Below are 27,697 nucleotides of genomic sequence, written 5' to 3' on the forward strand. Positions count from 1 at the left end.
AATACCCGACCCAACTAGAGAACTTTTCCAACCCTTTCACTCTGAGTTTTCCCCTGGCTGCCCCACCACCACAGAAAGCAGTGAGCTAGGCTGAAACACCTGCATTTTGTAGCTGCCTTACTCAAGAAAGCAAAAAAGAGAGCATGTTTGCGGCTTTACTATGTTGTTTGCAACCTGATAAGTGACACATATTAATGCCAAATAACATGCAAAACAGGAAACAAAAATAATATATACAGTAGCAGTCACAAGTTGGGCCACACCTGCTTTTCCAACAGTCTTGAAGGAGTTCCCACATATGCTGAACACTTGTTGGCTGCTTTTCCTTCACTCTGCGGTCCAACTCATCCCAAACCGTCTCAATTGGGTTGAGTTTGGGTGATTGTGGAGGCCAGGTCATCTGATGCGACACTCCATCAATCTCCTTCCTGGTCAAATAGCCCTTACACAGCCTGGAGGTGTGTTGAGTCATTGTCCTGTTGAAAAACAAATGATAGTGCCACTAAGCGCAAACCAGATGGGATGGCGTATCACTGCAGAATGCTGTAGTAGCCATGCTGGTTAAATGTGCCCTGAATTCTAAATAAATCACAGACAGTGTCCGCAGCAAAGCACACCCAAGCCATCACACATCCTCTTCCATGCTTCACGGTGGGATCCACACATGCGGAGATCATCCGTCTCACAAAGACACGGTGGTTGGAAGCAAAAATCTCAAATTTGGACTCATCAGACCAAAGGACAGATTTCCACCGGTCTAATTTTATTTTATTTAACTAGGCAAGTCAGTTAAGAACAAATTCTTATTTTCAATGATGACCTAGGAAGAGTGGGTTAACTGCCTGTTCAGGGGCAGAAAAACAGATTTGTACCTTGTCAGCTCAGGGGTTTGAACTTGCAACCTTCTGGTTAGTAGTCCAAAGCACTAACCACTAGACTACCCTGTCAAATTCTTGTGTTTCTTGGCCCAAGCAAGCCTCTTCTTCTTATTGGTGTCCTTTAGAAGTGGTGTCTTTGCAGCAATTTGAACATGAAGGCCTGATTCACACAGTCTCCTCTGAACAGTTGATGTTGAGATGTGTCTGTTACTTGAACTCTGTGTGAAGCAGTTATTTGGGCTGCAATTTCTGAGGCTGGTAACTCTGAGGAACTTATCCTCTGCAACTCTGGGTCTTCCTTTCCTCATGAAGTCCTTAAAATTTTCCAGATTGACAGACCTTCATGTCTTGAAGTAGTGATGGACTGTGGTTTCTCTTTGCTTATTTGAGCTTGTCATAATAATAATTTGACTAAATAGGGCTATCTTCTGTATACCACCCCTACCTTGTCACAACACAACTGACTGGCTCAAACTCATTAAGAAGGAAAGACATTCCACTATTTAACGTTTGACAAGGCACACCTGTTAACTGAAATGCATTCCAGGGTACTACCTCATGAAACTGCTTGAGAGAATGCCAAGAGTATGCAAAGCTGTCATCAAGGCAAAAGGTTTGAAGAATCTCAAATATAAAATATATTTTGATTTGTTTAACACTTTTTTGGTTACTATATGATTCCATCTGTTTTATTTCCTAGTTTTGATATATTCACTATTATAAAATAAAGAAAAATCATCGAATGAGTATGTGTGTCCAAACTTTTGACTGGTACTTTATATCGATTGTTTTTAGCTGAACAGGTGGGGCTTAAAACAGCCCCACCTGCCCTGAATGACGGGTCGCCACTGTTCTAATGTCGACATTGCTTATGGAAAATTATATCAAGTGGAAGGTTTTACTATGCACAGTTCTTGGGTCTAGTGTGCTGTGCTAGTGGGCATTTTTTAATGGAAGTTATGGAACCTCCTGAAGTTATGGAACTCACTCGCATGCTTCTATTATGATGAAAAGTCTCCAATGAAACTGACGTTAAATGTGGAGAATGATACATCTGTTGGCGATTAATTAGCCTATTAATGTATATCCCTATGTCGGCTACCGTAGCCTACCAGTTGATACAACAAATATGTTGACGATAACGATATCACCGGAGTCATTGCTAATCTATTTGTGCCACTTGTGTAGCCTACCTGAAGCTGGCAAATGAATTTAATAAATAACCAATAACTTCGATTTATTGTTGTTGTAGCCTTGTGTTATTATGCAATTATTAATGGCCATGTATAGTTAATGAAATTGGAAGTGATCAATTGTGATCTATCGCAATTGCCGATCAGCTGTTGTTAGATTGAAGGTAACAGTCAGATTAGTCTACAGGTAAAACATTTGTATTAAAATAAACACTGGCTGTTGTTGACAAGTTTAGGCCTATTCAGTTAATTTCCTTCTTATTAACATATGATTCAGAGATTGATATTAGGACCTCATCCTCAGGATCCTATTCCAGCAGGCTATTTGGGCAAACAGAAGCACTTCTTACCTCGAAATAGCCTCACGATTCATGTTACATAAATTACATAAATTGTCAATTTGAACTAAGCAAGCTGCTATATTGTTCATTTTACATATTGACCGGGCTACTGTGGGATATCAGGGGCTATAGAATACCCTCATCTAGCTAACCAAAAAATTAAATTAAATCCTAAATCCAGATTTTAGTTAGTAGGCCTAGCCTATGCCTATTGAAATTAGAAGTCAATCTCACAAATAGGCCATTTATATCGGTTTGTAGTCTTACCATCTGGCACACAAGAAGGCACAATAGCCATAAAATAGCCCAACTTTCGTTTTTTGAAGTTCATCCAAGTGTTTCTTGCACAGAGATTTCAAGATCCTCTATCGAACTTTCATCCCTCAAACTCTACTGTTGGATTTATCTATAGTTATGCACATGCCCATCCATAAGGGATTTATTGACAATTAAGATTTTTTGATTTATTAGGATCCCCATTAGCCGACGCCAATGGCGACAGCTAGTCTTACTGGGGGACGACACATAATGAAAAAATATATTACAGACTAAATACTTTACAATTTACATACATTTAAAAACAGTAACATGTAGTGTGTGTGTGTGTGCATCTATCAGTTACACATACATGTCAGTACATGCACACAACATAGCAGTCAAACGAGTTAACATCCATTGATGGAAAATGACCTGCAGAGTTTAATAAAGGCAACAACAAAACAATTCGTGAGACATATTCAAATTCCTTTATTAGTCACGTTAGCTCACAATAGTAATTATTTTGATGGAAAGGCGAATTTAGCTTCTGATGTTGTTACAAGTTACGTCGATATTCCTTCTTTATTCGCTTGATAACGTTATGGAAAAATAGGTTTATTGGCTAAACGTGGCAACTCTCCTCTGGCTGTTTAAAAAAATGCCTAGTTTTAAAAATCTTGTGTGCGGGTTTTGAATAGTCATTGGGTTAGACATTGTAGCTAGACCTGGCAAACCTGCTGCACACCCTTCTCCAGAAAGTTGTGGGTGGCATCGTTTTTCTTTTCTTTTACCAACCTCAAATCTGATCAGGACAGGACATTGAACGTGGACAGCGCTCAGACCACCACCACGAGGAAGTCAATTTATGTCGGTTTTGTGGACTTTTGGCGTTTTGTGGACTTTTAGAGTTTAGATTCATTCTAAATATGTTGTACTCTGTACACTTGTCACTCGAAGTTAGTTTCATTTTCGTTATGAAATTCGCAATCAAATTCACAGTTTAGTCTATATATTTATATAATGCTAATGAATTGTAGACCGCTTTTTAAATAGCCTACAATGTTTCAGTTAGTTGTGAGCAATATAGAACCATTTACAAAGAAAGGTAGGCTATTTACAAATAGTCTGTATCAATGCGTCGAGGAAGGTACGTCTCATTCATTTGAACTTCAACATAATGGATAATCTGTGGTCACACACCATAACTAAAAAGTGTTAGTCACACACGACATCTCAATACAGTAATATCTTGGGTTATGAAAGGATCGTTTGCAGTTGTACTAACCTCAAGGCTTGTATAAATGATACTATTCAAGGATCAGTCATTCAAATGAACAGCAAGAAAAAATTACATTCGGTAGATTTGGGTTCGAAGTCAGAAGGCAGAAATATCCTAGGCCTAAATGAAAGTGGGATAAAGGTATTTAAATAATTTTAGTAGTCGGCTAGTGGTGCACAGATGCCATGGCAAGCACTGAACAGTCTGCTGTTGACTATATCCAAAATAGCAGAATACTTCTTGTGGATAGCCTTGAGAACCACTCCCTGGTTATTGACCACTTGCATTATCACAACGTGCTCCATCATGAGGAGGTCTCTTATCTGTCCTCCATGTATGAGAAGTCTGAAAGATCCAGAAAAATGCTGGACATGACTGTTTGCAAAGGGGAGGCTACCTGCTATGAGCTTTTGAAGATATTGTACACCACCAGGACAGTTTCACTCAAACAAGATATGCATTATTGGATCAGCTGCTTTTCTTTCAGAGATGACCCAAAACTACAGATTGACTTCACTCCTACTGGTATGTGATATTGGCAATTAAATCTGATTTGCGGTAACGTAACACCAACTGTAAAATTGTTATAGAGCGTACATTACACATCTATACGCACTATGCAAAGCATAAACATCACATCATAGCTACATAGAGCATTATTACAGCTTAAAGGGGAGCAACATCCAAAACCATTCATTTATTATTTTTACTAGAACTCCATGGCTCAGTTATAGACAGTGGGTCAGGACCCACTCCTCTACCCTTTAGCTAGAGCAAGTGAGTGCCTGACTCTGCTAACTCTGCCTTGCCACCAGACTTCCTCAGCCACTGATTTTGTTAGAGCTTTAGTCATTTAGATATAAAACGTCATAAAGCCATAGCAAAAATGTGTCTAATAATTGCAGGAAATGACCTCTAAAACGGCTAAATAGCCCTGTGGAAAATGGTTTAGAATCGCAGGAATTTAACATTAAAAACAAAAACATTTTCTCTCCGCCCACCACGAGGGTGTGGTCTCTGTGATATGACACATCTTGATTGACATTATGACACCTCATCAAGGCCAACTCACTCCTCCACGCTGCTTCGTCTTCAAACAAAACATTCCCAGTATCAATGTGAATCAGATCGTCAAGCTTTAACGATACCATATGTAGCTATAATGCAATGTGTATTATGTACTTATAGATGCTTTACAATATACAGTACATGCAAATTATTACCCAAATCTCTTAGAATCAATGGATAGCAAGTCATTTTATAATAAAACCCTATTTGACACTTGAGTGGTTCAGTTATCTGCCAGACATTTTATTTAATGCTCAAATCATGCAATTGTCCTTGTTTCCTTATTGCGTCATCTTTTTTTTCTAGATTCCAAACTTTGCTTCAAGTACATGAGGCAGTTGAAATTGAAAGCGATTCGGATTTATGAGGCAAGACAAAAAAAGCGCATGTATTGGCTAAAAAACAGTTCTACATTAAAACCATTCACATACATACCTCTTGTTTTGGACCCCGACGGAAGTGTGTTTCAAAAAAGCAAGATCTCCAAAAACAAGGCCTACAAAAAATCTCGCTCAAAAAAACTTCAAACTTACATTCCAGCATTCAAGAGAAAATTATCCCCTGATAATTTACTGACAGGAAATGAGAAAAAAATTCTGCTGGTTGGAAAACCTGGGATAGGTAAGACTACAGTTGCCCAGGAGATTTTGAATCTTTGGGCACAGAAAGAGGACAATGCGGTGAGCTACATGTTTTACTTCAATGAATCCTTGATGAGGTCTATGTCCCACTCTGATGACCCCACGACTCTGAAGTCACTTTTGTTTGGCAAATACGTCAAACCAGAGGAAGGGATTGAGGAGATTTTGCAAGATATTGAACAGAATTCTGAAAATGTCATAATTGTGTTTGATGGAATCATGGACACAATCAGCAATTCTGTAGTGAAGCGCATTTTAGAGAAAGACCTTCTGTGTGATGCTAAGATTGTGACCACATGCAGACCAGAGGCAGAAGACTGTGGGTTTCTGTCTGACTGGCCATCTTATCGAGTGGAAGTACACGGATTCAATGACGCGTCAATCAGATCTTTCTTTAGGTGGATGTTTGATACAGATGAGGATGCCATTTGCAGAATTTTGAATAACCCTGAACTCTTTAGTCTTTGTCATGTCCCAATGTACGCCTTCATAGTGACTGCCTGCATCTGTTTGAGTGTTTCTAAAGATCATCCTTGCACTGTAACAGAAATGTATGTACAGATCTTGCGAGATATCTTGAAAATACTCAATGACCAAACTACAGAACACCTGGGTGAATACATGCATCGCCAAAAGGAGGCCCTCAGGTCTCTTGCTGAAAGCGCTTACCAAGCAATGCTGGGCAAAACAGTCAACGTGACAAGATTGGATGGCGAAGACCACAGTGTGGTAGATGCTTTTCTGACGTCATCTGCTGCCAAGGACACATCAACATCATCTTGGGCTTTTCTCCACAACACAATGCAGGAGTTTTGGGCCTCTGTTTTTCTGTTGATGACACCAGACAAAATCACCCAAGTCCTTCAGCAGTGCCAGACCGAAGAAGGAAAGTACTTGAAGCACATTTTCTCATTCTTGTGTGGACTTTCTAGTCAGTCCAATAACATGGTTGAATCAATTAAATTCTTGATTTCTGAGGAAGAGGTGAGAGAACTATCTGACAAGTACATTGAAAAGATCATAGACTCATTCATCTACTGTGAGACACAGCCGGACCCTGATGAATCCAATTCAGATGTTGATATGGAAAATCTCCTCTTCATTTGTCAATGCTTGTATGAGCACCAGTCACCTGAGGCCTGCTTACTCCTCCTAGAAAAAGTGGGCTACGAGTTTAATCTCAGTGGAGAACAGCTTGATCCTCAACAGTGCTGTGCAGTGTCATATGTGATCAGCCAATCCAAAGACAGGAATGTTCAACTGGACCTGGAAGACTGCTCTTTGTCAGATCCAGGACTAAGGCTGATTCTCAGGGCTTTGGAAAATCTCACAATGCTTAGGTATTACTCTTCTTACTATTACAGAGCTTGATAGTAGCCTTATTTCTATGACTTCATCCATGCATCACAATGACATCCCGTAAATATACAGTCAGGTCCATCATTATTGGTGCCCTTGGTAAAGCACTGTGAGCTGTATTGTATGCTTAAAAAAATTTGGATATTGTATTATTATTATTATTATATATTTTTTTAGAATTTTACCCCTTTTTCTCCCCAATTTCGTGGTATCCAATTGTTGTAGTAGCTACTATCTTGTCTCATTGCTACAACTCCCGTACGGGCTCGGGAGAGACGAAGGTTGAAAGTCATGCGTCCTCCGATACACAACCCAACCAGCCGTACTGCTTCTTAACACAGCGCGCATCCAACCCGGAAACCAGCCGCACCAATGTGTCGGAGGGTACACCGTGCACCTGGCAACCTTGGTTAGCGCGCACTGCGCCCGGCCCGCCACAGGAGTCGCTGGTGCGTGATGAGACAAGGACATCCCTACCGACCAAGCCCTCCCTAACCCGGACGACGCTAGGCCAATTGAGCGTCGCCCCACGGACCTCCCGGTCGCGGCCGGTTACGACAGAGCCTTATTGTGAAGTGGAAACATTTAGGAGCAACAATGGCTCAGCCGCAAAGGGTTAGGCCACACAAGCTCACAGAACGGGACCGCCAAGTGCTGAAGCCCGTAATGCGTTGAAATCGTCTGTCCTCGGTTGCAACACTCACTACCAAGTTCCAAACTGCCTCTGGAAGCAACGTCAGCATAATAACCGTTCGTCGGGAGCTTCGTGAAATGGGTTTTCATGGCCGAGCAGCCGCACACAAACCTAAAATCACCATGCACAATGCCAAGCATCGCTACTGGAAAGGTGTAAAGCTCCCCGCCATTGAACTCTGGAGCAGTAGAAATGCGTTCTCTGGAGTGATGAATTACGCTTCACCATCTGGCAGTCCGACGGGCGAATTTGGGTTTGGTGGATGCCAGGATAATTCTACCTGCCCCAATGCATAGTGCCAACTTTAAGTTTGGTGGAGGAGGAATTATGATCTGGGGCTGTTTTTCATGGTTCCGCTTAGGCCCCTTAATTCCAGTGAAGGGAAATCTAAACTCTACAGCATACAATGACATTCTTGATGATTCTGTGCTTCCAACTTTGTGGCAACAGTTTGGGGAAGGCCCTTTCCTGTTTCAGCTTGACAATGCCCCGTGCATAAAGAGAGGGCCATACAGAAAAGGCTTGTCGAGATCGGTGACCTCAACTCCATCAAACACCTTTGGGATGAATTGGAACGCTGAGTTCACCCAACATCAGTGCCCAACCTCACTATGAATGGAAGCAAGTCCCCCGCAGCAATGTTCCAACATTTAGTGGAAAGCCTTCCCAGAATGGTGGAGGCTGTTATAGCAGCAAAGGGGGACCAACTCCATATCAATGCCCATTGTTTTTGGAATGAGATGTTTGACGAGCAGGTGTCCACATATTTTGGGTCATGTAGTGTATTGCACCCTCCCTTGAGAGGATAATGTCACTGAGCCTTTTTCTAAAATGTTTTATGAGTTTGGAGAACACAATAGAGGGATCATAGCCCATTCCTCCATAGAGAATCTTTCCAGTTCCTCAATATGCTTAATCTATACTCTTAAATTTCAGCTTCAATTTCCACTGGGCACAGATGTTAATTCAACGTCTATTCCATGTTGAAATGACGTGGAAACAACATTGATTCAACAAGTGTGTGCCCAGTGGGAGGTTTTCAATGGTATTCAAGTCCAGAGACTGAGATGTCCATTACAAAATGTTGATTTTGTGGTCAATTAACAATTTCTTTGTGTATTTTGATTAGTGCCTGGGGTTATTGTCTTGCTGGGTGGGATATTGACACTTGATATTGACACTTGAGGCCAAGTGTCAGCCTCCTTACAGAGGCAACCAGGTTTTTGGCAAAAATGTCCTGGTATTTGGTAATGTTCATGATGCCCTTGACCATAACAAGGGCCACAAGACCAATAGAAGTAAAATAGCTCCATAACATCAAAGATGCACCACCGTATTTTACCCAACTGGATTTGCTGGAATTTAATGAACGTAGTTACAGGGTTCATTTCGCGTGGTTATAGGTTTTAAACAGAAACAACTCAAACGGTTAAGTTTAGGTCGAGTGATTAAGGTTGGGGCTGTGGGTTGGGGAAAGCATAATTAGATAGTAATGCAAATGTTCACATTAGGGCTGTCCCCGACTAAAAGTAATATTGGCCGACCGCAATTGATTTGATTGTGCCGCCTGGCTGAGACTTGCTGTGCTGTGTTAAGTGACTGTGTGACTAGCACCCGTTGTCTTTCTCTCCTCCCTGCTGCAGCGACCGCCACACATCTTTAGCGCTGTCCGTGTTGCTGAAGCTGCAACATAATTACAATCATTTCTGACTGAAAAGTTACCGAAATCCCTCATTTGTTTAGAAAAAAACATTACCTCAACCCTTGCTCTCTTTACGTGACACATGTATGCTTCGCATGCAAGTGACCATTGAGGCCTGACCCATAGCGTATCATAATCACGTCAATAAATTGGTTGTAACAAACTCTGAACACCGTAACACACGTGACAGCCAAATAGATGCAGAAGGACGTGACAAATAAACTCGAAACGGGGGAATGTTTACTGGTTGCACAGGAGGTAAATGGCAAGTCAGATGTGTGGAATAAATGTGATTAGTTGTGGAAAATACTGGAGATCAAGAAAAGGAAGGTATGGAGCAAGTGCTGCGTGCAACAGTCGCATTCATTCGCGAATGCAATTTCCGCAATGGAACAGTTTAGCCCTATTTATTGTTTATGCTAATTATTCAATGGTCGCTTTGTTATTATATTTTAAAACTAAAATGCTTGATTGCATTTCACATCATGAATGACTCATATGCTGTGTGATGACATGAATTAATGAATTATTGATTTATACAGTAGCCTATGTAAATATTGAAATGTAGGCCTAAGTAAGTTACGCTATTTAGACTAAACAGGATGCGCTCTTAGGCCTACAGTACAGCTCGATGGTGGTTTTTCAAAGCTGCTATGCTAATGATAATGACATTACTTATTGTTATAATGATGGTCATAATAATAATAACAATAAGAAGGAGATCAAGGAAAAAGGAGGGTTATTATAGTTATAAACATCATTTTCCGGACAATTTGGAACAGTGTAAACAACACAAAATAAATGATGAATTATACCACCGAGGCCTGGTCTAACGAAAAAAGGGCAAAGCCTTTATTACAGCATAGTAAATATTAAAAACAGCAGAATTTATGAAATTGTTAGGTGAGGCTCAGTGCTCATCGAATCAGCAGGCTATTAAGCAAACGCTCAAACAGGCTGGAAGCAGGATATGTCTTATTTCTGTAGGTATATATGGATGATTTATAAAGCCAGGCACATTTAAGAGTTGTTGTGCACGGCGGTCCTTAGTTGGCAAATGTTGTCATCAAAGAAAGAGAAAGATCTACAATTCCGATTTGAATGTTCAAAACGTATCTTCCCAGTCTGACTTCCCAGTTGCAATGCTTGCAGTTAGCCACTGTCACTGATTCCTTCCAAACAACTAATTGTTGAATTGCGATTTCCAACTTGTTGTGTAATGTTTATGTCCCAAAAATGTAGGGCTCAAAACCCCACCTGCCCTGAATGATGGGTCACCACTGGGTATGAGGTACTTTTCTGCATATGCTTCCGTTTTTCAACGCCAAACCCACCACTGGTGTGCGTGGCCAAAGAGCTCTATTTTCATGTTATCTGACCATAGCACTGCCTGGAGTTTAATAAATGGCATTGGCACAATATAGGTATTTTTGGCCACGCACACCAGCAGTGGATGTGGCCTTCGAAAGAACAATTCATATGCAGAAAAGACATGAATCCCTACTGTAAAATACGGAGGTGGATATTTGATGTTATGCAGATATTTTGCTCCACTGGTCCTGGGGTCCTTGTTAAGGTCAATGGCATCATGAACCCTGTACCAGGACATTTTAGCCAAAACCTGGTTGCCTCTGCCAGGAGGATGAATCTTCCATCAAGACAATAACCCCAAGCACACATCAAAATCCACAAAGAAATGGTTAATAGACCACAACATCAACATTTTGTAATGGTCATCTCAGTCTTCGAACTTGAACCCCATTGAAACCCTGTGGTTTGAATTGAAGAGGGTAGTCCATAAGCACAGACCAAGGACATCAAGGATCTGGAAAGATTCTGTATGGAGGAATGGTTTAAGAACCCTTTCAATGTGTTCTCCAATATCATAAAACATGTCAGAAAAAGGTGCAGTGTCGTTATCCTCGCAATCATAGGGTGTTGGAGTACTGAAAACATATTTCTTTTAAATAATATAATTTCCCCCAAAAAAATTGTATACAATAAAGCTCAGTATTTGTATTATTTATTTCTACAGTATTTTCTGCTCTTTATCAAGGGTGCCAATGATTATGTACCTTACTATATAATAACAATGTTCAGTTAGATCATTAATATGCAGTTATATAATTAATATGCAGTATTACATAGAAGTACAATATATATTTTTATTTTTAACCATGCAATATATATTTTTATTTTTAACCATGCAATATATATTTTTGTTTTTAACCATGCAATATATATTTTTGTTTTTAACCATGCAATATATATTTTTGTCTTTAATCTTTATTCTGTTAGACTGGATTCCATTACACAACTGCAGATGTGGAAAGTTGCACTTCGCTCTGGCCTACAGAGAGACTGTGACAATTTGCTGAGACTGTGTGAATCTGAAATTCACCTGTCAGTCCAAGAGCAAGAGATGTGGAAGCCAGCAGAAGAGGTCCTGAAGCAGAAGAGACCAGAACATATTCATCTCTGTCTACATGTTGGTCAAGGCACCCAACATATTACCACATCATCAATGAAAATCATCTTTGACCGTTTGTCAAACATTGCAGATATCAGGTAAATTAATGTATAGCCTACATAGCTGGATTTTTATTAAGTCCAAATAGCATATTCTGAATATGGTTAAGATTCCTCTAAATAATTTGAAGGACTTAATGCCACTGCTGCTATCAGTATTTCCAATGATGACAAATGTTAGCTCTAATGTTAGGCCTACGTTGATGATACAAGAAGTGTCTCATCTTAACATTCTTTTAGGTTCATTTCACTCAATGATCAAAAAACGCATTCATGGAATGAGGAAGTGAAGTCATTGCAGATGGATCTTTACATACAAGGAGCTCTCTATGAGGTGACGACAGGACAGAAATGCGTTGAGGGTTTGCGCCCTGTGCTCGCTCATTTGATTCACTCTGACTCTATAGAGGAACAGAGCAAATTTGTGGTTAGTCTGTACTCAAAGGCCCATGACACGCAGGAAGGACTTCTACCGGTGTTGCAGCCTGTTTTCCAGACAACTCCTGCAGTATGGTACATAGACCTCTCTGAGAAAGGAACCTCTGGTATCCTTGAAGTGCTGAAATTTCTGAATGTGAAGAAACCAGTTGAGCTGTGGTGGTCGGATGAAGAGAGCGAGAGGGAATTGACCATTTTCCTTCAGTGTCTACCCTACATTTCAGAGCTGAGGTGAGTCTATGGTGGTGTAAATATCTTGAATATGTTATCCCTGGATCTGAATGTTCTTTGAGAATAGACCCCCAAAAAAAGTATGCTACAGGAGACTTGCTTTTGTATCTATCATTGTCTCTTTAACCCGTTGGCATAGATTGAAGGGAAAAGTTGCTTACTATCTCAGTGCAAAATGTTATCTGGTGTAAGACAGTAGCGTTTCCCATCAGAGATCCTAACAGTCTATAATCTAATGATATTCTATTAAACACGAAGAGAGGGTTCCGAGAGGTTGTACTCTGAGTGTTGGGGTACATTTTGTCATTAGATTTTTTAAATAATTTATTTTCATTCTAAACTATCTAGATTCAACGACTGCATTCCGAACACCAATGATGCTATCAAGGTGCTTGTGGATCTCTTCATCTGTGCAGCAACGTTGCAAGGAGAGACGCTAAACATGCTTTCATCAGTATGTGGATACTCAGCTTTCCCCTTTGCTGATCAGGACAACGCTGGACAGTGTGATTTTCTGTTAGATCTGTACTCGCATGTGAGCGACTACGAGACTCAGACAGGCAGAAGTGTCCTTCCAGCGTTACTGCCACTTTACCGGACAGCTCCTGCAGTCTGGTCCGTAGACCTCTCTGAGAGAAAGGCCTCCCTCCTCCTAGAAGTGCTGAAACTCCAACCAGAGAAGAGACCGGTGGAACTGAGGGACTGGTCAGGTGACGAGAGTGACGTGAGGAGTTTCCTTCAGTGTCTACCCTACATATCACACCTCAGGTTGGTTTGCTTAAAAAGTTCTGTTATAATCATATCGCTGACGGAGAGTAACTTAGGTGCCACGTGGAATTATGAACTTGAAGCATCTTAAGGCTAAGGTTCTAAGGATAAACTTAGCCTCAACATGCTTTTGAGAGCTCGGTCTTGTGTCTGTGTGTTCCTTTTACGTCAGGCTAATAATGTTTTTCTACTGACAGGTTTCTCTCCAGACAGGATGAGGGGGAGCTGCCTGAAGAGTGGAGGATCACATTCTTTCCATGGTCTTGTCGTTTCCTTTTGAAAGTGTTTCTTCAAGGAGCTGTTAATGACATACTGAGTGGACAGAGGTCTGTCGAGGCACTCCTGTCTGCTCTGGGGTTAGCTCATTCATATGACTCTACAGAGAAGTGTATGCTTCTGTTAGATCTGTACTCACATGCGAAGGACTATGAGATTCATACAGGCAGAAGTGTCCTTCCAGGGTTACAGCCAGTTTACTGGTCAACTCCTGCAGTCTGGTCAATAGACCTCTCGGAGAGAAAGGCCTCCCTCCTCCTAGAAGTGCTGAAACTCCAACCAGGGATGAGACCGGTAGAGTTGAGGGGTTGTTCAGATGACAAGAGTGACGTGAGGAGTTTCCTTCCGTGTCTACCCTACATTTCACACCTCATGTGGGTTTGTTACCAACCTGGCTTGTGTTTTTCTCTATTGAATTAGCAGTTATCTATATCATGGAACATGAATTGTTTTGAGATATATTGACCAATCATTTATTTACAATTTGATATATTTGCATACATTACAATGCTTTCATGTGTCTTTGACTCCTTTTGATTTTTCACCCCCAGTTGTGACTGCCAGTTCTTCCTGTCTATGTGTGATGCACTCTCTGTGGGTTCGGAGGGAGATGCACTGCTATCCCACTCTCTCCTCCAGGCCCTACACTACACTCTCACATTGTCCGGGTGGTTGCCCAGTGTACGCTGCGAGGCAGTAGGAGCAGTCCTAGGCCAGTCTACTGCTGACGAGGAACTGGACGTCACTCTCACCCCACAGAGTATCTCTCTCCAAGGAGCTAAACTTCTCTTCAAACAAGTGAAAGAGCTTCACAAGCTTAGGTAATTCTATATTTGCTAACACCCTTAGAGTCTATTGATGCACCGGTGGTGCGTCAATCGAAGAAACATAATTTAAAAAAAATCCCCATCAAAATCCTTCAGTTTAAACTAGAAATATCTGGGCTGTGTCTCAATCCACCGCGTCCGCCTGTAGTGCTTTTCCACATCTGCGGTGGAAGGTGGCCGAGCTACAGCGGTGTTTGTCAAACCATGAAACATCCCGAAAAATCATACTGAATGGTTTGGCCTACAAACTATTATGACCATTCTATGATCTGAAGTTAACTGGTACCGGTTTGTAAAAAATGAATGGAAGTATGGAGGTACAGTCGTTTTGTGCCTACCCCCAAAAAAGGGGTTAAATATTTGTAAAAAATATATACTGAGCTTTCTTATATCTCCTAGATATAGGACAGACACTTCAAAATCCTATTCCTTCTGATTTTTTTGCTGTTGCCATTTATGAATTCAATGTGTTTGTATGGGATTTGCTACTAAAGGCCAAATTCTATATTTTAACAAATAATGTTTGTATATATAATTTTTATATATCCCTAAAGGGGTCCTGAAATTCAAAATCAAACAGCTAAATGATCCATTGTATGACTGTCTTAAAACAATTCCATATGTCAGCTTGTAACCCCCACCCCACACCTATTCTTGAATGTTATAACATCATTTTTGGTTCTTCTTTCAGAATGAATGAAATGGCAACAGTGAAGCTAGCTAGGATGTCACTTTTGTGCAAAAGGCCAATGATCGTTAAGGAGCTGACCCTGGTCTTATCTAGGCCAAATCCAACAAAACGGGTGCAGTGTAGAGTGATCAGTAGTTTAGCTTCACTACTGACAGTGTGGACCGTAAGAAGCTTGGATCTGACAGACTGTCCCATCGAGGGTTACCTTCTTACTCCTCTGTTGTGTCATCGGGGTCCGCTCACTATCAGGCAAGTTAGTTAACCTAGTTTGTGCACTCTCAAACAAAATGTCTCTAAATGTGGGGTTTGCGTGTTGGGGATTACCGTTTGATTTGTCGAGGATCCACATTGTTTTCTGTGTGTTACCATCTGCCTGTTTTCTTCCATGGCAGACTAAGTGAGGAGATTCTGCAACAGCTGGCAGTTGTGGTATATGAGGCTCAGAATGAGGAACTGACCCAGTGCTTCCTGGAGAAGGTTGATGGAGACCTGTCTAACTGTAGACTGGACTGGAATGTGCTTCACTACCTGCTGAAGACCACCACACAACCCATCACCATCAACCTCAGGAGGAGCAGAATCAGACAGCAAGACATGCCTCATCTTCTCCCGTTCCTGAATAATATTCACTTTCAAAGGTCTGGTTCAAACAATATGACGATCGCTAATCAGGGCCAATTATCTTTGTCTTTCAACAGTGAAAATCCAAAAACAAACATGCAGCACCTAGTACAGCACCTAATGCCTCCTTTTCTGCAGAATGAATTCCCACTTTGAGAGGACAGCGCTGAAAGAAATCCACCAACAACGTGCTGGTCACATGGTGACGACTTTAGTGAGGTCATCAGACGAATGGATCAACTTGAACAACCTGGTCTTGAAACAGGACGACTGTGAAGCACTGCGCTTTGCTTTACACTACAGTGACGGGGTGAAACTCAACCTGTTGTGGACTGTCATTCCAAAGGAGGAGATGGGGAAGATTCTGACTCTTCTGCACAGGGTCTCTGAACTCAGGTCTTTGTCCACATCACTGTCTATTAGTGTCTCAATGGTTTTTTCTTCTTCTTGTACCCGATTTAAGTATTTGGTTTCTAGTTGATTGGAAAGAGTGAATTACAATTAATTGCACATTATTTTATGTCCACCCATGGTTCTGACGGTCCTGACGACCTTGCAGGGTCGACAGGAAACTACTCCTGGAGCTCCTCCATGCCTGGACAGGATTGATAACACAAACAGAAGCACCCGCTGCACTGTTGAGGGTTCTGAATCACAAACTGGACCTCTCCTGCTCTTCTGCCATGGATCTGTCAGGGCAGGAGGAAGATACTGTTTTGAGCCTCAGTTCTTGGGACTGCAGGGCCATCTCTGCAGCCATCAATAAAGCTGATGGTGACACAGAGCTGATTCTACACGACTGTCAGGTTGAGGATGCAGGACTAGAGGAGTTTTACAAAGAGTCCATTTTACAAAGAGTCCATTTGAGGTGAGATGCCGTAAGCAGGTTTTTGCATATTCAATTGATAGTCTATTGATCTATAGACCATCGATAGGGGACTATCCAAATAATGTAGCGCCAAGACGTTACACTCTCGTGAGTGCTTTACTTTTGAATTTCCAGTAGTGACACTGTTTAACTTTGTTCCTTCATAGCCTTGGAAAACCTATTTTGCTGCAGCTCCTTCACCTGGTATTTGTGGGAGATGGAGGCAGGTCAGAGAGACTTGCTTCACTACTATCCAGAGCCCTGGGGAAGGAACTGGACCTCAGTCATACCCCGTTGGACCTGATGGCCTGTTCGTCACTGGCATTGATTCTGGAGCACTCAGAAGGGCTTTCAGAGCTGGACCTCAGCGACTGCCATCTCACTGACACACATCTGGAGTTTCTGCTCACACATCTGCACAAGGCACAAGTCCTAAAGTAAGGGTATTTTCAGATGCAGTACATTGAATTAAGTGGAAGTGTAACGGTTGTCGTCTGGAGATAGAGAGGACCAAAGCGCAGCGTGGTTAGTGTTCATCTTTTTAATGGAACACTGAACACTTCAAAAACACAAACCGAAACAGTTCTATCTGGTGCAGACACACAAAGACTGAAAATAAACACCCACAAACCCAACAGAAAACAGGCTACATAAATATGGTTCCCAATCAGAGACAATGACTAACACCTGCCTCTGATTGAGAACCATATCAGGCCAAACAAGAAACCCAATCCTAGAAACACAAAACATAGAATACCCACCCAACTCACGTCCTGACCAACTAAAACAAAGAAATAACACACAAGCTAGTGTCAGAACGTGACAGGAAGGCATATTTTTGTATTTTTCAAAGTACTAACCCTTAGTGTGATGACATACAGGATGACATATTCAGTGGTGACATACTCCATGTACATTGGCCACTTTTGGACCAGCACCCTTAAACCATGATCTCTTTTTCAGTCTATGAAATCACTGATGAAGGAGCTGTGAAACTTAACCTATACATGATTGGAAACAGCTTTACAGAAACTGTATGGTGAGTAAAGGAGTGTTGTTGATCATGTCTATGCTTCCTTGACCTAGTTATAACGTGTCTCAATGAAGAACAATCTTTCTCCACAGGCTTTGCAACAACAAGATCACTGAGTTTGACAGCTTCTTGGCGGATAAACGCTACAAACTTTGGCCTGCTCACGTGCCTGGAATGCAGGACAGACACGTCACAAACCTGGGCTACACCTCTGTGAGAGAAGAGACCTCTAAAGTTTTTTCAAATGTAGATTGATTGATTTAAAGAGCAACAGCAGGAACTGCCATTTAAAGTCAGGTTTGCAATCGGTTTGTAAAGTACTGTCTGTCATCTTCTCATGCACAGACCAAACCCATTATTAAAGAATTTAACCCTGAGATAGTTGAAGAGGTTGAAGAAAACAAGATTTCCTACAGGTAAACTACCATAGATTGAATCAATTATAACTATTGTTACATCTAAACCAGTAAGTTTCTTCCTCTCCTACTTTCAAATTGGAGTTTTCACTCTTAAGCCAACAATCGAACTGCTATGCTTTATCTTGGCCAGGTCGCAATTGTAAATGAGAACTTGTTCTCAACTTGCCTACCTGGTAAAATAAAGGTGAAATAAAAAATAAAAAAATCATAATATGCACTGATATGATAATGTAACATGCAATATTTCCTAATAACAGAACTGTGGCTTTCTTAGAATAACCATTTCCCCTGTGCCCTGAGACCGTCTTTATAATATAAGGCTAATATGCTACCCAGGTTCCAGTGTGGGTTTCGTGGCAAGTTCCAGTGCAGAGCTACAGGGCTGGTATTTGGGATGAGGGAGCCAGGTACCGTGGAGTATAGTGTGGACCACTGGGACATGCACATGCTTGCTGACACAGACTCTGAGCCTGCATGTCCTGTGTTTAAGATCAGCTGTCCAGAGGGACATATGTACCAACTGCACCTTCTTCACTGCGAGACTGAGGGTGAGTTTTACTAAGAGCATTGTATTTGGTACAAATCATTCCCTAAGTTCTAGACCTCAGCTCAATCTGGTAATGAATGGTGTGGCTGTTGAACAAGTTGAGGAGACTAAATTAATTGGTGTCACGTTAGATTGTAAACCGTCATGGTCAAAACATATAGATTCAATGGTTGTAAAGATGGGGAGAGGTCTGTCCGTAATAAAGAGATGCTCTGCTTGTTTGACACTACACTCCACAAAGTAAGTCCTGCCGGCTCTAGTTTTGTCTTATCTTGATTATTGTCCAGTCGTGTGGTCGAGTGCTGCAAGGAAAGACCTAATGTACAGTTGAAGTCGGAAGTTTACATACACCTCGGCCAAATGCATTTCAACTCAGTTTTTCACAATTCCTGACATTTAATCCTAGTAAAAATTCCCTGTCTTAGGTCAGCTAGGATCACCACTTTATTTTAAGAATGTGAAATGTCAGAATAATTGTGGAGAGAATTATTTTTTTCAGCTTTTATTTCTTTCATCACATTTCCAGTGGGTCAGAAGTTTACATACACTCAATTAGTATTTGGTGGCATTGCCTTTAAATTGATTAATGTCAAACGTTAACGTCAAAAGCTTGTCAAATGTTTTGGATAGCCTTCCATAAGCTTCCCACAATAAGTTGGTCCATCCAATTTTGGCCCATTCCTCCTGACAGAGCTGGTGTAACTGAGTCAGGTGTCTAGGCCTCCTTGCTCGCACACACTTTTTCAGTTCTGCCCACAAATGTTCTATGGGATTGAGGTCAGGGCTTTGTGATGGCCACTCCAATACCTTGACTTTGTTGTCCTTAAGCCGTTTTGCCACAACTTTGGGAGTATGCTTGGGGTCATTGTCCATTTGGAAGATCCATTTGTGACCAAGCTTTAACTTCCTGACTGATGTCTTTAGATGTTGCTTCAATATATCCACATAATTGTCCTACCTCATGATGCCATCTATTTTGTGTTGTGCACCAGTCCCTCCTGCAGCAAAGCACCCCCAACATGATGCTGCCACCCCTGTACTTCACGGTTGGGATGGTGTTCTTTGGCTTGCAAGCCTCCCTCTTTTTCCTCCAAACATAACAATGGTCATTACAGCCAAACAGTTATATTTTTGTTTCATCAGACCAGAGGACATTTCTCCAAAAAGTACACTCTTTGTCCCCATGTGCACTTGCACACCGTAGTCTGGCCTTTTTTATGGCGGTTTTGGAGCGGTGGCTTCTTCTTTGCTGAGCGGCCTTTCGGGTTATGTTCATATAGGACTCGTTTTACTGTGGATATAGATAATGTTGTACCTGTTTCCTCCAGCATCTTCACAATGTCCTTTGCTGTTTATCTGGGACTGATTTGCACTTTTCGCACCAAATTACGTTAATCTCTAGGAGACAGAACGCTTCTCCTTCCTGAGCGGTATGATATGTGGTCCCATGGTGTTTATACTTGCGTACTATTGTTTGTACAGAGGAACATGGTGCCTTCAGGCATTTGGAAATTGCTCCCAAGGATGTGGAGGTCTACAATTGTGGTTCTGTGGAGGTCTACAATTGTTTTTCTGAGGTCTTTTGATTTTCCCATGATGTCAATCAAAGAGGCACTGAGTTTGAAGGTAGGTCTTGAAATACATCCACAGGTACACCTCCAATTGACTCAAATTATGTTAATTAGCCTTTCAGAAGCTTCTAAAGCCATGACATCATTTTCTGGAATTTTCCAAGCTGTTTAAAGGCACAGTCAACTTAGTGTATGTAAACTTCTGACCCACTGGAATTGTGATACAGTGAATTATAAGTGAAATAACCTGTCTGTAAACAATAGTCGGAAAAATGACTTGTGTCAACTCCGTTCCATCTCATATTGCTCAAATGAACAGCAAACTTGGTTTAAAAAAACAGATAAAGCAACACCTCACGGCACAACACCTCTCCCCAATTTGACCTAGATAGTTGGTGTGAATGTATTGATATGTAATGTAGGCTCTGTGTGCCTTTTTAAATGAGATTTTTTAATTGATGTAGTTCTGTCCCTGAGCTGTTCTTGTTTATTAATGTTCTGTATTATGTCATGTTTTGTGTTTTGTGTGGACCCCAGGAAGAGTAGCTGCTGCTTTTGCAACAGCTAATGGGGATCCTAATAAAATACCAAAAGTTTAAGCACTTTTTGAAATACCCTTTTTTCCCAACGATATATGTGTTCAAACTTTTCAATCCTCAAAACACGTGTAAGTTAGAAATGGTAAGAGAGCATCTGGAAATATTCAAGATGGTAGAACTGATTGTTGGTGTGGCTGTCTCGTTATTTTCCAGTCTACGCAGCTGAGGCCTTGTCTGTGGCTCACATATGGAGCAATAGTCTGGAGATTCTGGTACCTATTAGGGTGACACATTCACATGTGATTATAAACATCAATGGGCTCTCCAGATGGACTTTGTTACGCCGCAAGCCAAAAACTAAAAAAAGAATCAATGGGCAGGTGCTTCTTTTCCTGGAGCTAAACGTTACAGAAGGACAACACAGGCTCTGGGTTTACCTATTGTCCCGCAATGTCCCATACACTGAGGTAAATATTGCATGTCTTTATTTTAATGCATTCAGTCCATATTTCAGCTCATTGAAATCTCAGTGAATCTCCAACCCCATCCAATTACAATATCAACCCATACATCTGTGTTGTTACCACTGCATGTATCAGGTATGAAGGGAAGACCCAGATGCAGACCACGTCGAATAAACAATAGAGGGTGGCAGAGGTACAGGTCAGCAGGCAGGCTCAGGGACAGGCAGAGTGGCCAGGCAGGCGGGCTCAGAGTCAGGACAAGGCAAGGGTCAAGGCCGGGAGGGCAATAAAAGAGAGACTATAAAAAGCGGGACCTGAGACACAAAACACTGGTTGACTCGAACAAGCAAGACAAACTAGCACAGACAGACAGAAAACACGTGTATAAATACACAGGGGATAATGGGGAAGACACCTGCAGACAATCACAAAGACAGTTGAAACAGATCAGATTGTGACAGCATGACATAATTTTAACAGCAGTTTCAATTTAACTCAAATTTAAAAGATTTGCAATTTTCTTAAGTCAGTATCTATTTACAATATGTAGTTATTTAACTAGGCAAGTCAGTTAAGAACAAATTCTTGTTTTCAATGACTGCCTAGGAACAGTGGGGTAACTGCCTTGTTCAGGGGCAGAACGACAGATTTGTACCATGTCAGCTCGGGGATTTGATCCTGCAACCTTTCTGTTACTAGTCCAACGCTCCAACGCTCTAACCACTCTCTACTCATTCATAGGTAATAAAGCGAAATAAGAAGCTGGAGTTCATCCGTGCTTGCTCTGACTGCTACCTAAGGCCCGAAGCCCGATACAGAGTGACCTCAGACCTCGAACAGGGCTTCAGCGTCCATCCCAAGGTTAGAAATTGCATGAAGAATGTTTTATGTGTGTTAATGACTATGATTTATAATAAAATAAAATGTTATTAGTCACATGCTCCGAATACAACAGATGTAGTAGACCTTACAGTGAAATGCTTACTTACCAGCCCCTAACCAACAATGCAGTTGAATTGTTTTTATATATAATATATAAGAAATAAAAGTTACAAGTAATTAAAGAGCAGCAGTAAAATAACAATAGCGAGACTATGTACAGGGGGGTACCGGTACAGAGTTAATGTGAAGGGGCACCGGTTAGTCGAGGTAATTTTTTTTTTTTTTTTTTTTTTTTTTTTTTTTTTTTACCTTTATTTAACCAGGCAAGTCAGTTAAGAACAAATTCTTATTTTCAATGACGGCCTGGGAACAGTGGGTTAACTGCCTGTTCAGGGGCAGAACGACAGATTTGTACCTTGTCAGCTCGGGGGTTTGAACTCACAACCTTCCGGTTACTAGTCCAACGCTCTAACCACTAGGCTACCCTGCCGCCCCAAAATTGAGGTCATATGTACATGTAGGTAGAGTTATTAAAGTGACTATACATAGATGATAACAACAGAGAGTAGCAGCAGTGTAAAAGAGGGGGAGGGGAGCAATGCAAATAGTCTGGGTAGCATTTTGATTTCGATTTTCAGGAGTGTTATGGCTTGGGGGTAGAAGCTGTTAAGAAGCCTCTTGGACCTATAGTAGACTTGGCGCTCCGGTACTGCTTGCCGTGCGATAGCAGAGAGAACAGTCTATGACTATGACTAGGGTGGCTGGAATCTTTGACAGTTTTTAAGTCCTTCCTCTGACAACGCCTGGAAAAGTGCCCCAATGCCCCAGGAATACCTGACATGATGACTCCTTGCTGTCCCCAGTCCACCTGACTGTGCTGCTGCTCCAGTTTCAACTATTCTGCCTTATTATTATTCGACCATGCTGGTCATTTATGAACATTTGAACATCTTGACCATGTTTTGTTATAATCTCCACCCGGCACAGCCAGAAGAGGACTGGCCACCCCACATAGCCTGGTTCCTCTCTAGGTTTCTTCCTAGGTTTTGGCCTTTCTAGGGAGTTTTTCCTAGCCACCGTGCTTCTTCACCTGCATTGCTTGCTGTTTGGGGTTTTAGGCTGGGTTTCTGTACAGCACTTTGAGATATCAGCTGATGTACGAAGGGCTATATAAAATAAATTTGATTGAATTTGATTGAAAAGAGGTCCTGGATGGCAGCAAGCTTTGCCCCAGTGATGTACTGGGCCGTACACACTACCCTCTGTGGTGCCTTGCGATTGGAGGCCGAACAGTTGGCATACCAGGCAGTGATGCAACCAGTCAGGATGCTTTCGATTATGCAGCTGTAGAACCACCATAGTCCCTGTGCCCAAGAACACTAAGGTAATCTGCCTAAAAGACTACAGACTCGTAGCACTCACATCTGTAGCCATGAAGTGCTTTGATAGGCTGGTCATGGCTCACATGAACACCATTATCCCAGAAACCCTAGACCCAGTCCAATTTGCACACCGCCCTAACAGAGTACCAGAACCTCCAGGACGTGTTCAGCAAGGCCCGGGCCACTTTGCTTCTGCCGAACTGACCCAATGACTGCGGGATTGACCTTCTCCCTAGCACCACGCCGCCCCGGGGACGCTTGTACTCTCTGTCAGGACTGGAGCCTGCAACACCCTTCCCTGCTCTGCCACGGACCTATCACCATTTGAGTGTTCCCTGGGATATCAGCCCCCGCTCTTCCCTGAGCAGGAAGAAGAGGTTGGTATACCTTCTGCCCAGATGTTTGTCCGCCGCTGTCGTCGTACTTGGAGGAGAGCCCAGTCGGCCCTCCTCAAGACCACCTCCAGGTATCTACGACAAGCGGATCGCCATTGGACAATGGCTACCCGGTATCGTCTCAGGCAGAAGGTATGGCCACCCGGGACCTGCCCCGGATGGAATCCCGCAAACTCTCCACCATGGTTTATCGGCCCGTTTCCCATCCAAGATTATTAGCCCCTCTGCTGTTCGTCTTCAGTTGCCCCATACCCTTCGTATACATCCCCCACCTTTCATGTGTCCAGAGTTAAACCTATGTCTCACAGCCCCTTGTCTCCTGTTTCCAGGCCCACCCCTCTCCCCCGCCTCATCAATGGCCAACCGGCTTACATGGTGGGGCGTCTCCTGAAGGTTATTTATACCTGTGTTCTGTTTGACTGTTGCCAGTTTGTTTTGTTTCGTCAAGCCCACCAGCGATTTTCCCTCTGTTCCTGTCTCTCGACTGTTCCTGTATTCTAGTTTTCCCGGTGTTGACCCCACCTATCTGGATGACTGACCCCTGCCCTTGACCTGTCTTTTGCCTGCCCCTGTTGCACTAATAAACTGTTGTTACTTTGACGTTGTCTGCATCTGGGTCTTACCTTAAAACGTGATAGTCGGAGGGCATAGTGGGATTTCTTATAAGCTTCCGGGTTAGAGTCCCGCTCCTTGAAAGGGCAGATCTACCCTTTAGCTCAGTATGGATGTTGCCTGTAATCCATGGTTTCTGGTTAGGGTATGTACGTACGGTCACTGTAGGGACAACGTCATCGATGCGCTTAATGATGAAGCCAATGACTGATGTGGTGTACTCCTTAATGCCATCTGAGGAATCCTGGAACATATTCCAGTCTGTGCTAGCAAACCAGTCCTGTAGCTTAGCATCTGCTTCATCTGACCACTTTACAGTACCTCATCCATTGAGACAACACGTCATTACTGAGCCTCACCTGTCCTCTATGACCAATAACTCAGCTTTTTGTATTAAAACCCACTAGGTTTTTCTCCTCTAGATTAAAAGTACATTCTCTGTCAAATGGGCATAGAATATTTAGCAGGTTTGTCATACGTGATTCTCTTTGACCTCCCTTTCTCTGTCAGGAGAAAGATTTGCATATTCATAATGGCCCAGCTCAACATGCCACATTTACAGTCCTCTTGGACAGTACAGTTACCAAATTGAAGCTGATGATTCAGGAGCTCAAGAGGATGGGGCGAAAGAAGGTGTGGAAATGCCAATGGTTTGAACCGATATTTCTAAAGCCAGGTAACTGTTATCTCACATCTCTTTATAGCCCTACAACTATCTTTCCCCTACCTGCAACTGATTGAACAGATTTTCATCTACCTGCAAATAAACCAAAAACATGCTAATTTCCACTGTATTTGGAAAACATTTGGAATAAGAAACCAGGGATGTGTGTGTTTATTGTTTTTTTCCCAATAGGCAGCAATCTCACAGAGTCGGACTGGTTGCAGAATCTGTGTCGCATCCTGGAGCACCTGTCAGCCAAGGAGATCAAGAGGCTTAAGTTTCTAGTCAGAACCTCAAAGGAACTCCCACAGCCCAGTATCTCCAGCCATGACCTGGAGTGCTTGGAGGAGCTTCACGATCTTGCAGAGCTAATGGTAAAGAGCTGGGGGATGAATGGCTCCATTTCAGCCACTCAATTGCTCATGAAAGAACTGCCACGCAAAGACGAAACAGTGACATCCTTGCTGATGCCCTTCCTGGAGCAATGTGTGGCGCTAAAGGGGGCGTGAGAGTCAGTGGTGTGAACAGCCTTAAAGGACCTTGGGAAGGTGCTTTCCCTCAGGGTTCTATACTAGAAGCATCAGGAGAAGGAGAGTAGAAGAGAACTTTCACACTGTTTTGGCTGGAGGCAACAACAACCCTAAGGAGAAGGCAGACCGACATTGTTGAACAAATGTCAGATAATGAGGTTCATTGTGCTATTTGCTCAGATTTGTGCTCTTTTGCATGACAAATGTCTCCACTGTGTACTTGGTTAAAAAATATGTATGTGTGTGTTCATATTTTTAAGCATTAAAATGTACTTTATATAATATCAATATTTTCTCCCTGTATGATAGTTTTTTTTTACAATTGTTAATTTTGTTCTACTAGTTCAATAAAACATTTTGAAAAAAACAAATAAGTTATTTTTCTTCTGAGTTGACATCACAATCCCTCCATCCAATTATTTTTAAACATGCTGTTTTGTTGAAAGACTACAAAAGGAAGCTTATTGGGGTCAAATGAAGATAAATTAATTAACAGGGACAGGTGGTGGTACTTATAATTTGTCTTGCACAATAGTGTCGTGGAAATTCTTACACGGGGACACTCGAAGTCAATCTTAAATGAATCCTCCTTTATTTGTCAGCGCGCTGCTCTTCCAGCAGTTGTCTTATATACGGCTATACACAGAAAAGTTATATTTGCATGATTTAGCATAATTACATTAATCATTAGCATTTTGTTTAATTCATGTGACCCACCAATACTGGTTCATAACACGTGACAGACCAATACCTCACGAGGCTTCTCTCTAAGCTGAGACCTTGAAACTGAGATATCTTTAGTTCGTTCTCAAAACAAGGTCTGGTCGCGCTGCCAAATTGCAGATACTGATAAGTGAGGATTTGTTAAATCAGTCACATGCATGAACACAGAAATTGGTTATTAGAACAGCACATGAATAGAACACAGACATTTGCTTTCAGAAAAGCACAAACATTAAAATTCCCATTACAATAGTAATATTTAGCAATATTTCGAAAATAAAGTAGCAATATTTTGAGAATAAAGTCGTAGTTATATTTCAAGATTAACGTAGGGGATTTGGTTAATTGCATGTCTCCTTGGCTCCCTGTTGTTGTGCCTGCTACTGTTGAAATGCCTTAGATGACCTGGTGAAACTATAGGCTTTGCTTGAGCATTGGCTTTATTAGCACACAATAACCATATTATAAGTATGAGGAACAGGAAAAGGTTGTGCCACAGATCATTTTCAAATGTAGCAACCGTGGTTCCATACATAGGTAGAGATGGGTGGGTTGTGTGTTAATACAATGTGTGTTTGTGTGTGGTAAAAAGTAAGGTCAAAACAAACAAATGGCCATCAATCTAATGATCTAATACACTCGATGAAACAGGTGTCACTGCCCATTCACGCTCATCAATTGATCTAATTACTCGAGCGAATAACTCGCAAGCACACGCACACACGCACACAGACACCAAGTTTCCCCCTGGCAATTTCAGACTATAAGCATAAACTCTTCTAACCACCATGGTGCGTTTATGAGCACAAACCAAAAAAATTATTGTCACTGAATGCGAAGTGAACTGGGTTTGAGTCCCTGTCAGTCTGCCCTCTGAATTCGCTATACAAAGTTCTGCAGCGTCGCCTAGGCGAACACCTTGCAATAAACATGTGCATAATGGCAACTATTAATGACCTTATCCATGGTGCTTTACTAACAGTAGTATTTCACCGTAAGGCAACTATATTTCTAACGACTATAGGCAGGGTTGCCAGGTCAAGCTACAATTTCTAGCCCAATGAACCCAAAAGGCCTGAAAACTAGCCCTTTTTTTCACAGGAAGAGAGGAGTTGCCATATCTAAACACTTTTTCCATAACGTTATCAAGCCAATTGCGAAGGAATGTCATAGTAACTTGTACCGACGTTAGAAGTAATATGAGGGTTTCCTCAAAATAATAATTATTGCAAGCTATGACATTGCTTAATCAAACCAGTCAAACAAGTTAAATC

At 41.8% G+C, this 27,697-nt stretch overlaps 2 protein-coding genes across 6 annotated transcripts; both read left to right on the plus strand.

Moving 5' to 3' along the window:
- Positions 1–3,242: 3,242 nt before the first annotated feature.
- On the plus strand, positions 3,243–17,390 carry LOC110499020. 3 transcript variants are annotated; one of them, XM_036955866.1, is made up of 12 exons: positions 3,249–4,474; positions 5,324–6,998; positions 11,712–11,981; positions 12,183–12,611; positions 12,960–13,379; positions 13,577–14,029; positions 14,207–14,476; positions 15,174–15,422; positions 15,566–15,811; positions 15,933–16,190; positions 16,354–16,662; positions 16,830–17,390. In XM_036955866.1, the coding sequence occupies exons 1-12, from the start codon at positions 4,135–4,137 to the stop codon at positions 17,101–17,103; spliced, it is 5,193 nt and encodes a 1,730-aa protein (XP_036811761.1). In that variant the 5' UTR covers positions 3,249–4,134; the 3' UTR covers positions 17,104–17,390. The 3 variants fall into 3 exon arrangements, with proteins under 3 accessions (XP_021431506.2, XP_036811761.1, XP_036811762.1); XM_036955867.1 differs by lacking the exon at positions 5,324–6,998; XM_021575831.2 differs by lacking the exon at positions 16,830–17,390 and having other exon boundaries at positions 3,243–4,474; positions 15,933–16,486.
- A 26-nt stretch (positions 17,391–17,416) lies between these two features.
- Positions 17,417–26,058, plus strand: LOC110499021. Of its 3 annotated transcripts, none has more exons than XM_036955868.1 (8): positions 17,417–17,701; positions 17,788–17,941; positions 18,041–18,111; positions 18,451–18,662; positions 20,985–21,238; positions 21,977–22,096; positions 25,017–25,182; positions 25,330–26,058. In XM_036955868.1, exons 1-8 carry the CDS (start codon positions 17,610–17,612, stop codon positions 25,677–25,679), a joined length of 1,419 nt encoding a protein of 472 aa, XP_036811763.1. In that variant the 5' UTR covers positions 17,417–17,609; the 3' UTR covers positions 25,680–26,058. The 3 variants fall into 3 exon arrangements, with proteins under 3 accessions (XP_036811763.1, XP_021431507.2, XP_036811765.1); XM_021575832.2 differs by having other exon boundaries at positions 25,363–26,058; XM_036955870.1 differs by having other exon boundaries at positions 17,788–17,908.
- The last annotated feature ends 1,639 nt before the right edge of the window (positions 26,059–27,697 follow it).

Source organism: Oncorhynchus mykiss, chromosome 20, assembly GCF_013265735.2.
Source record: "Oncorhynchus mykiss isolate Arlee chromosome 20, USDA_OmykA_1.1, whole genome shotgun sequence".
NCBI lineage: Eukaryota > Metazoa > Chordata > Actinopteri > Salmoniformes > Salmonidae > Oncorhynchus > Oncorhynchus mykiss.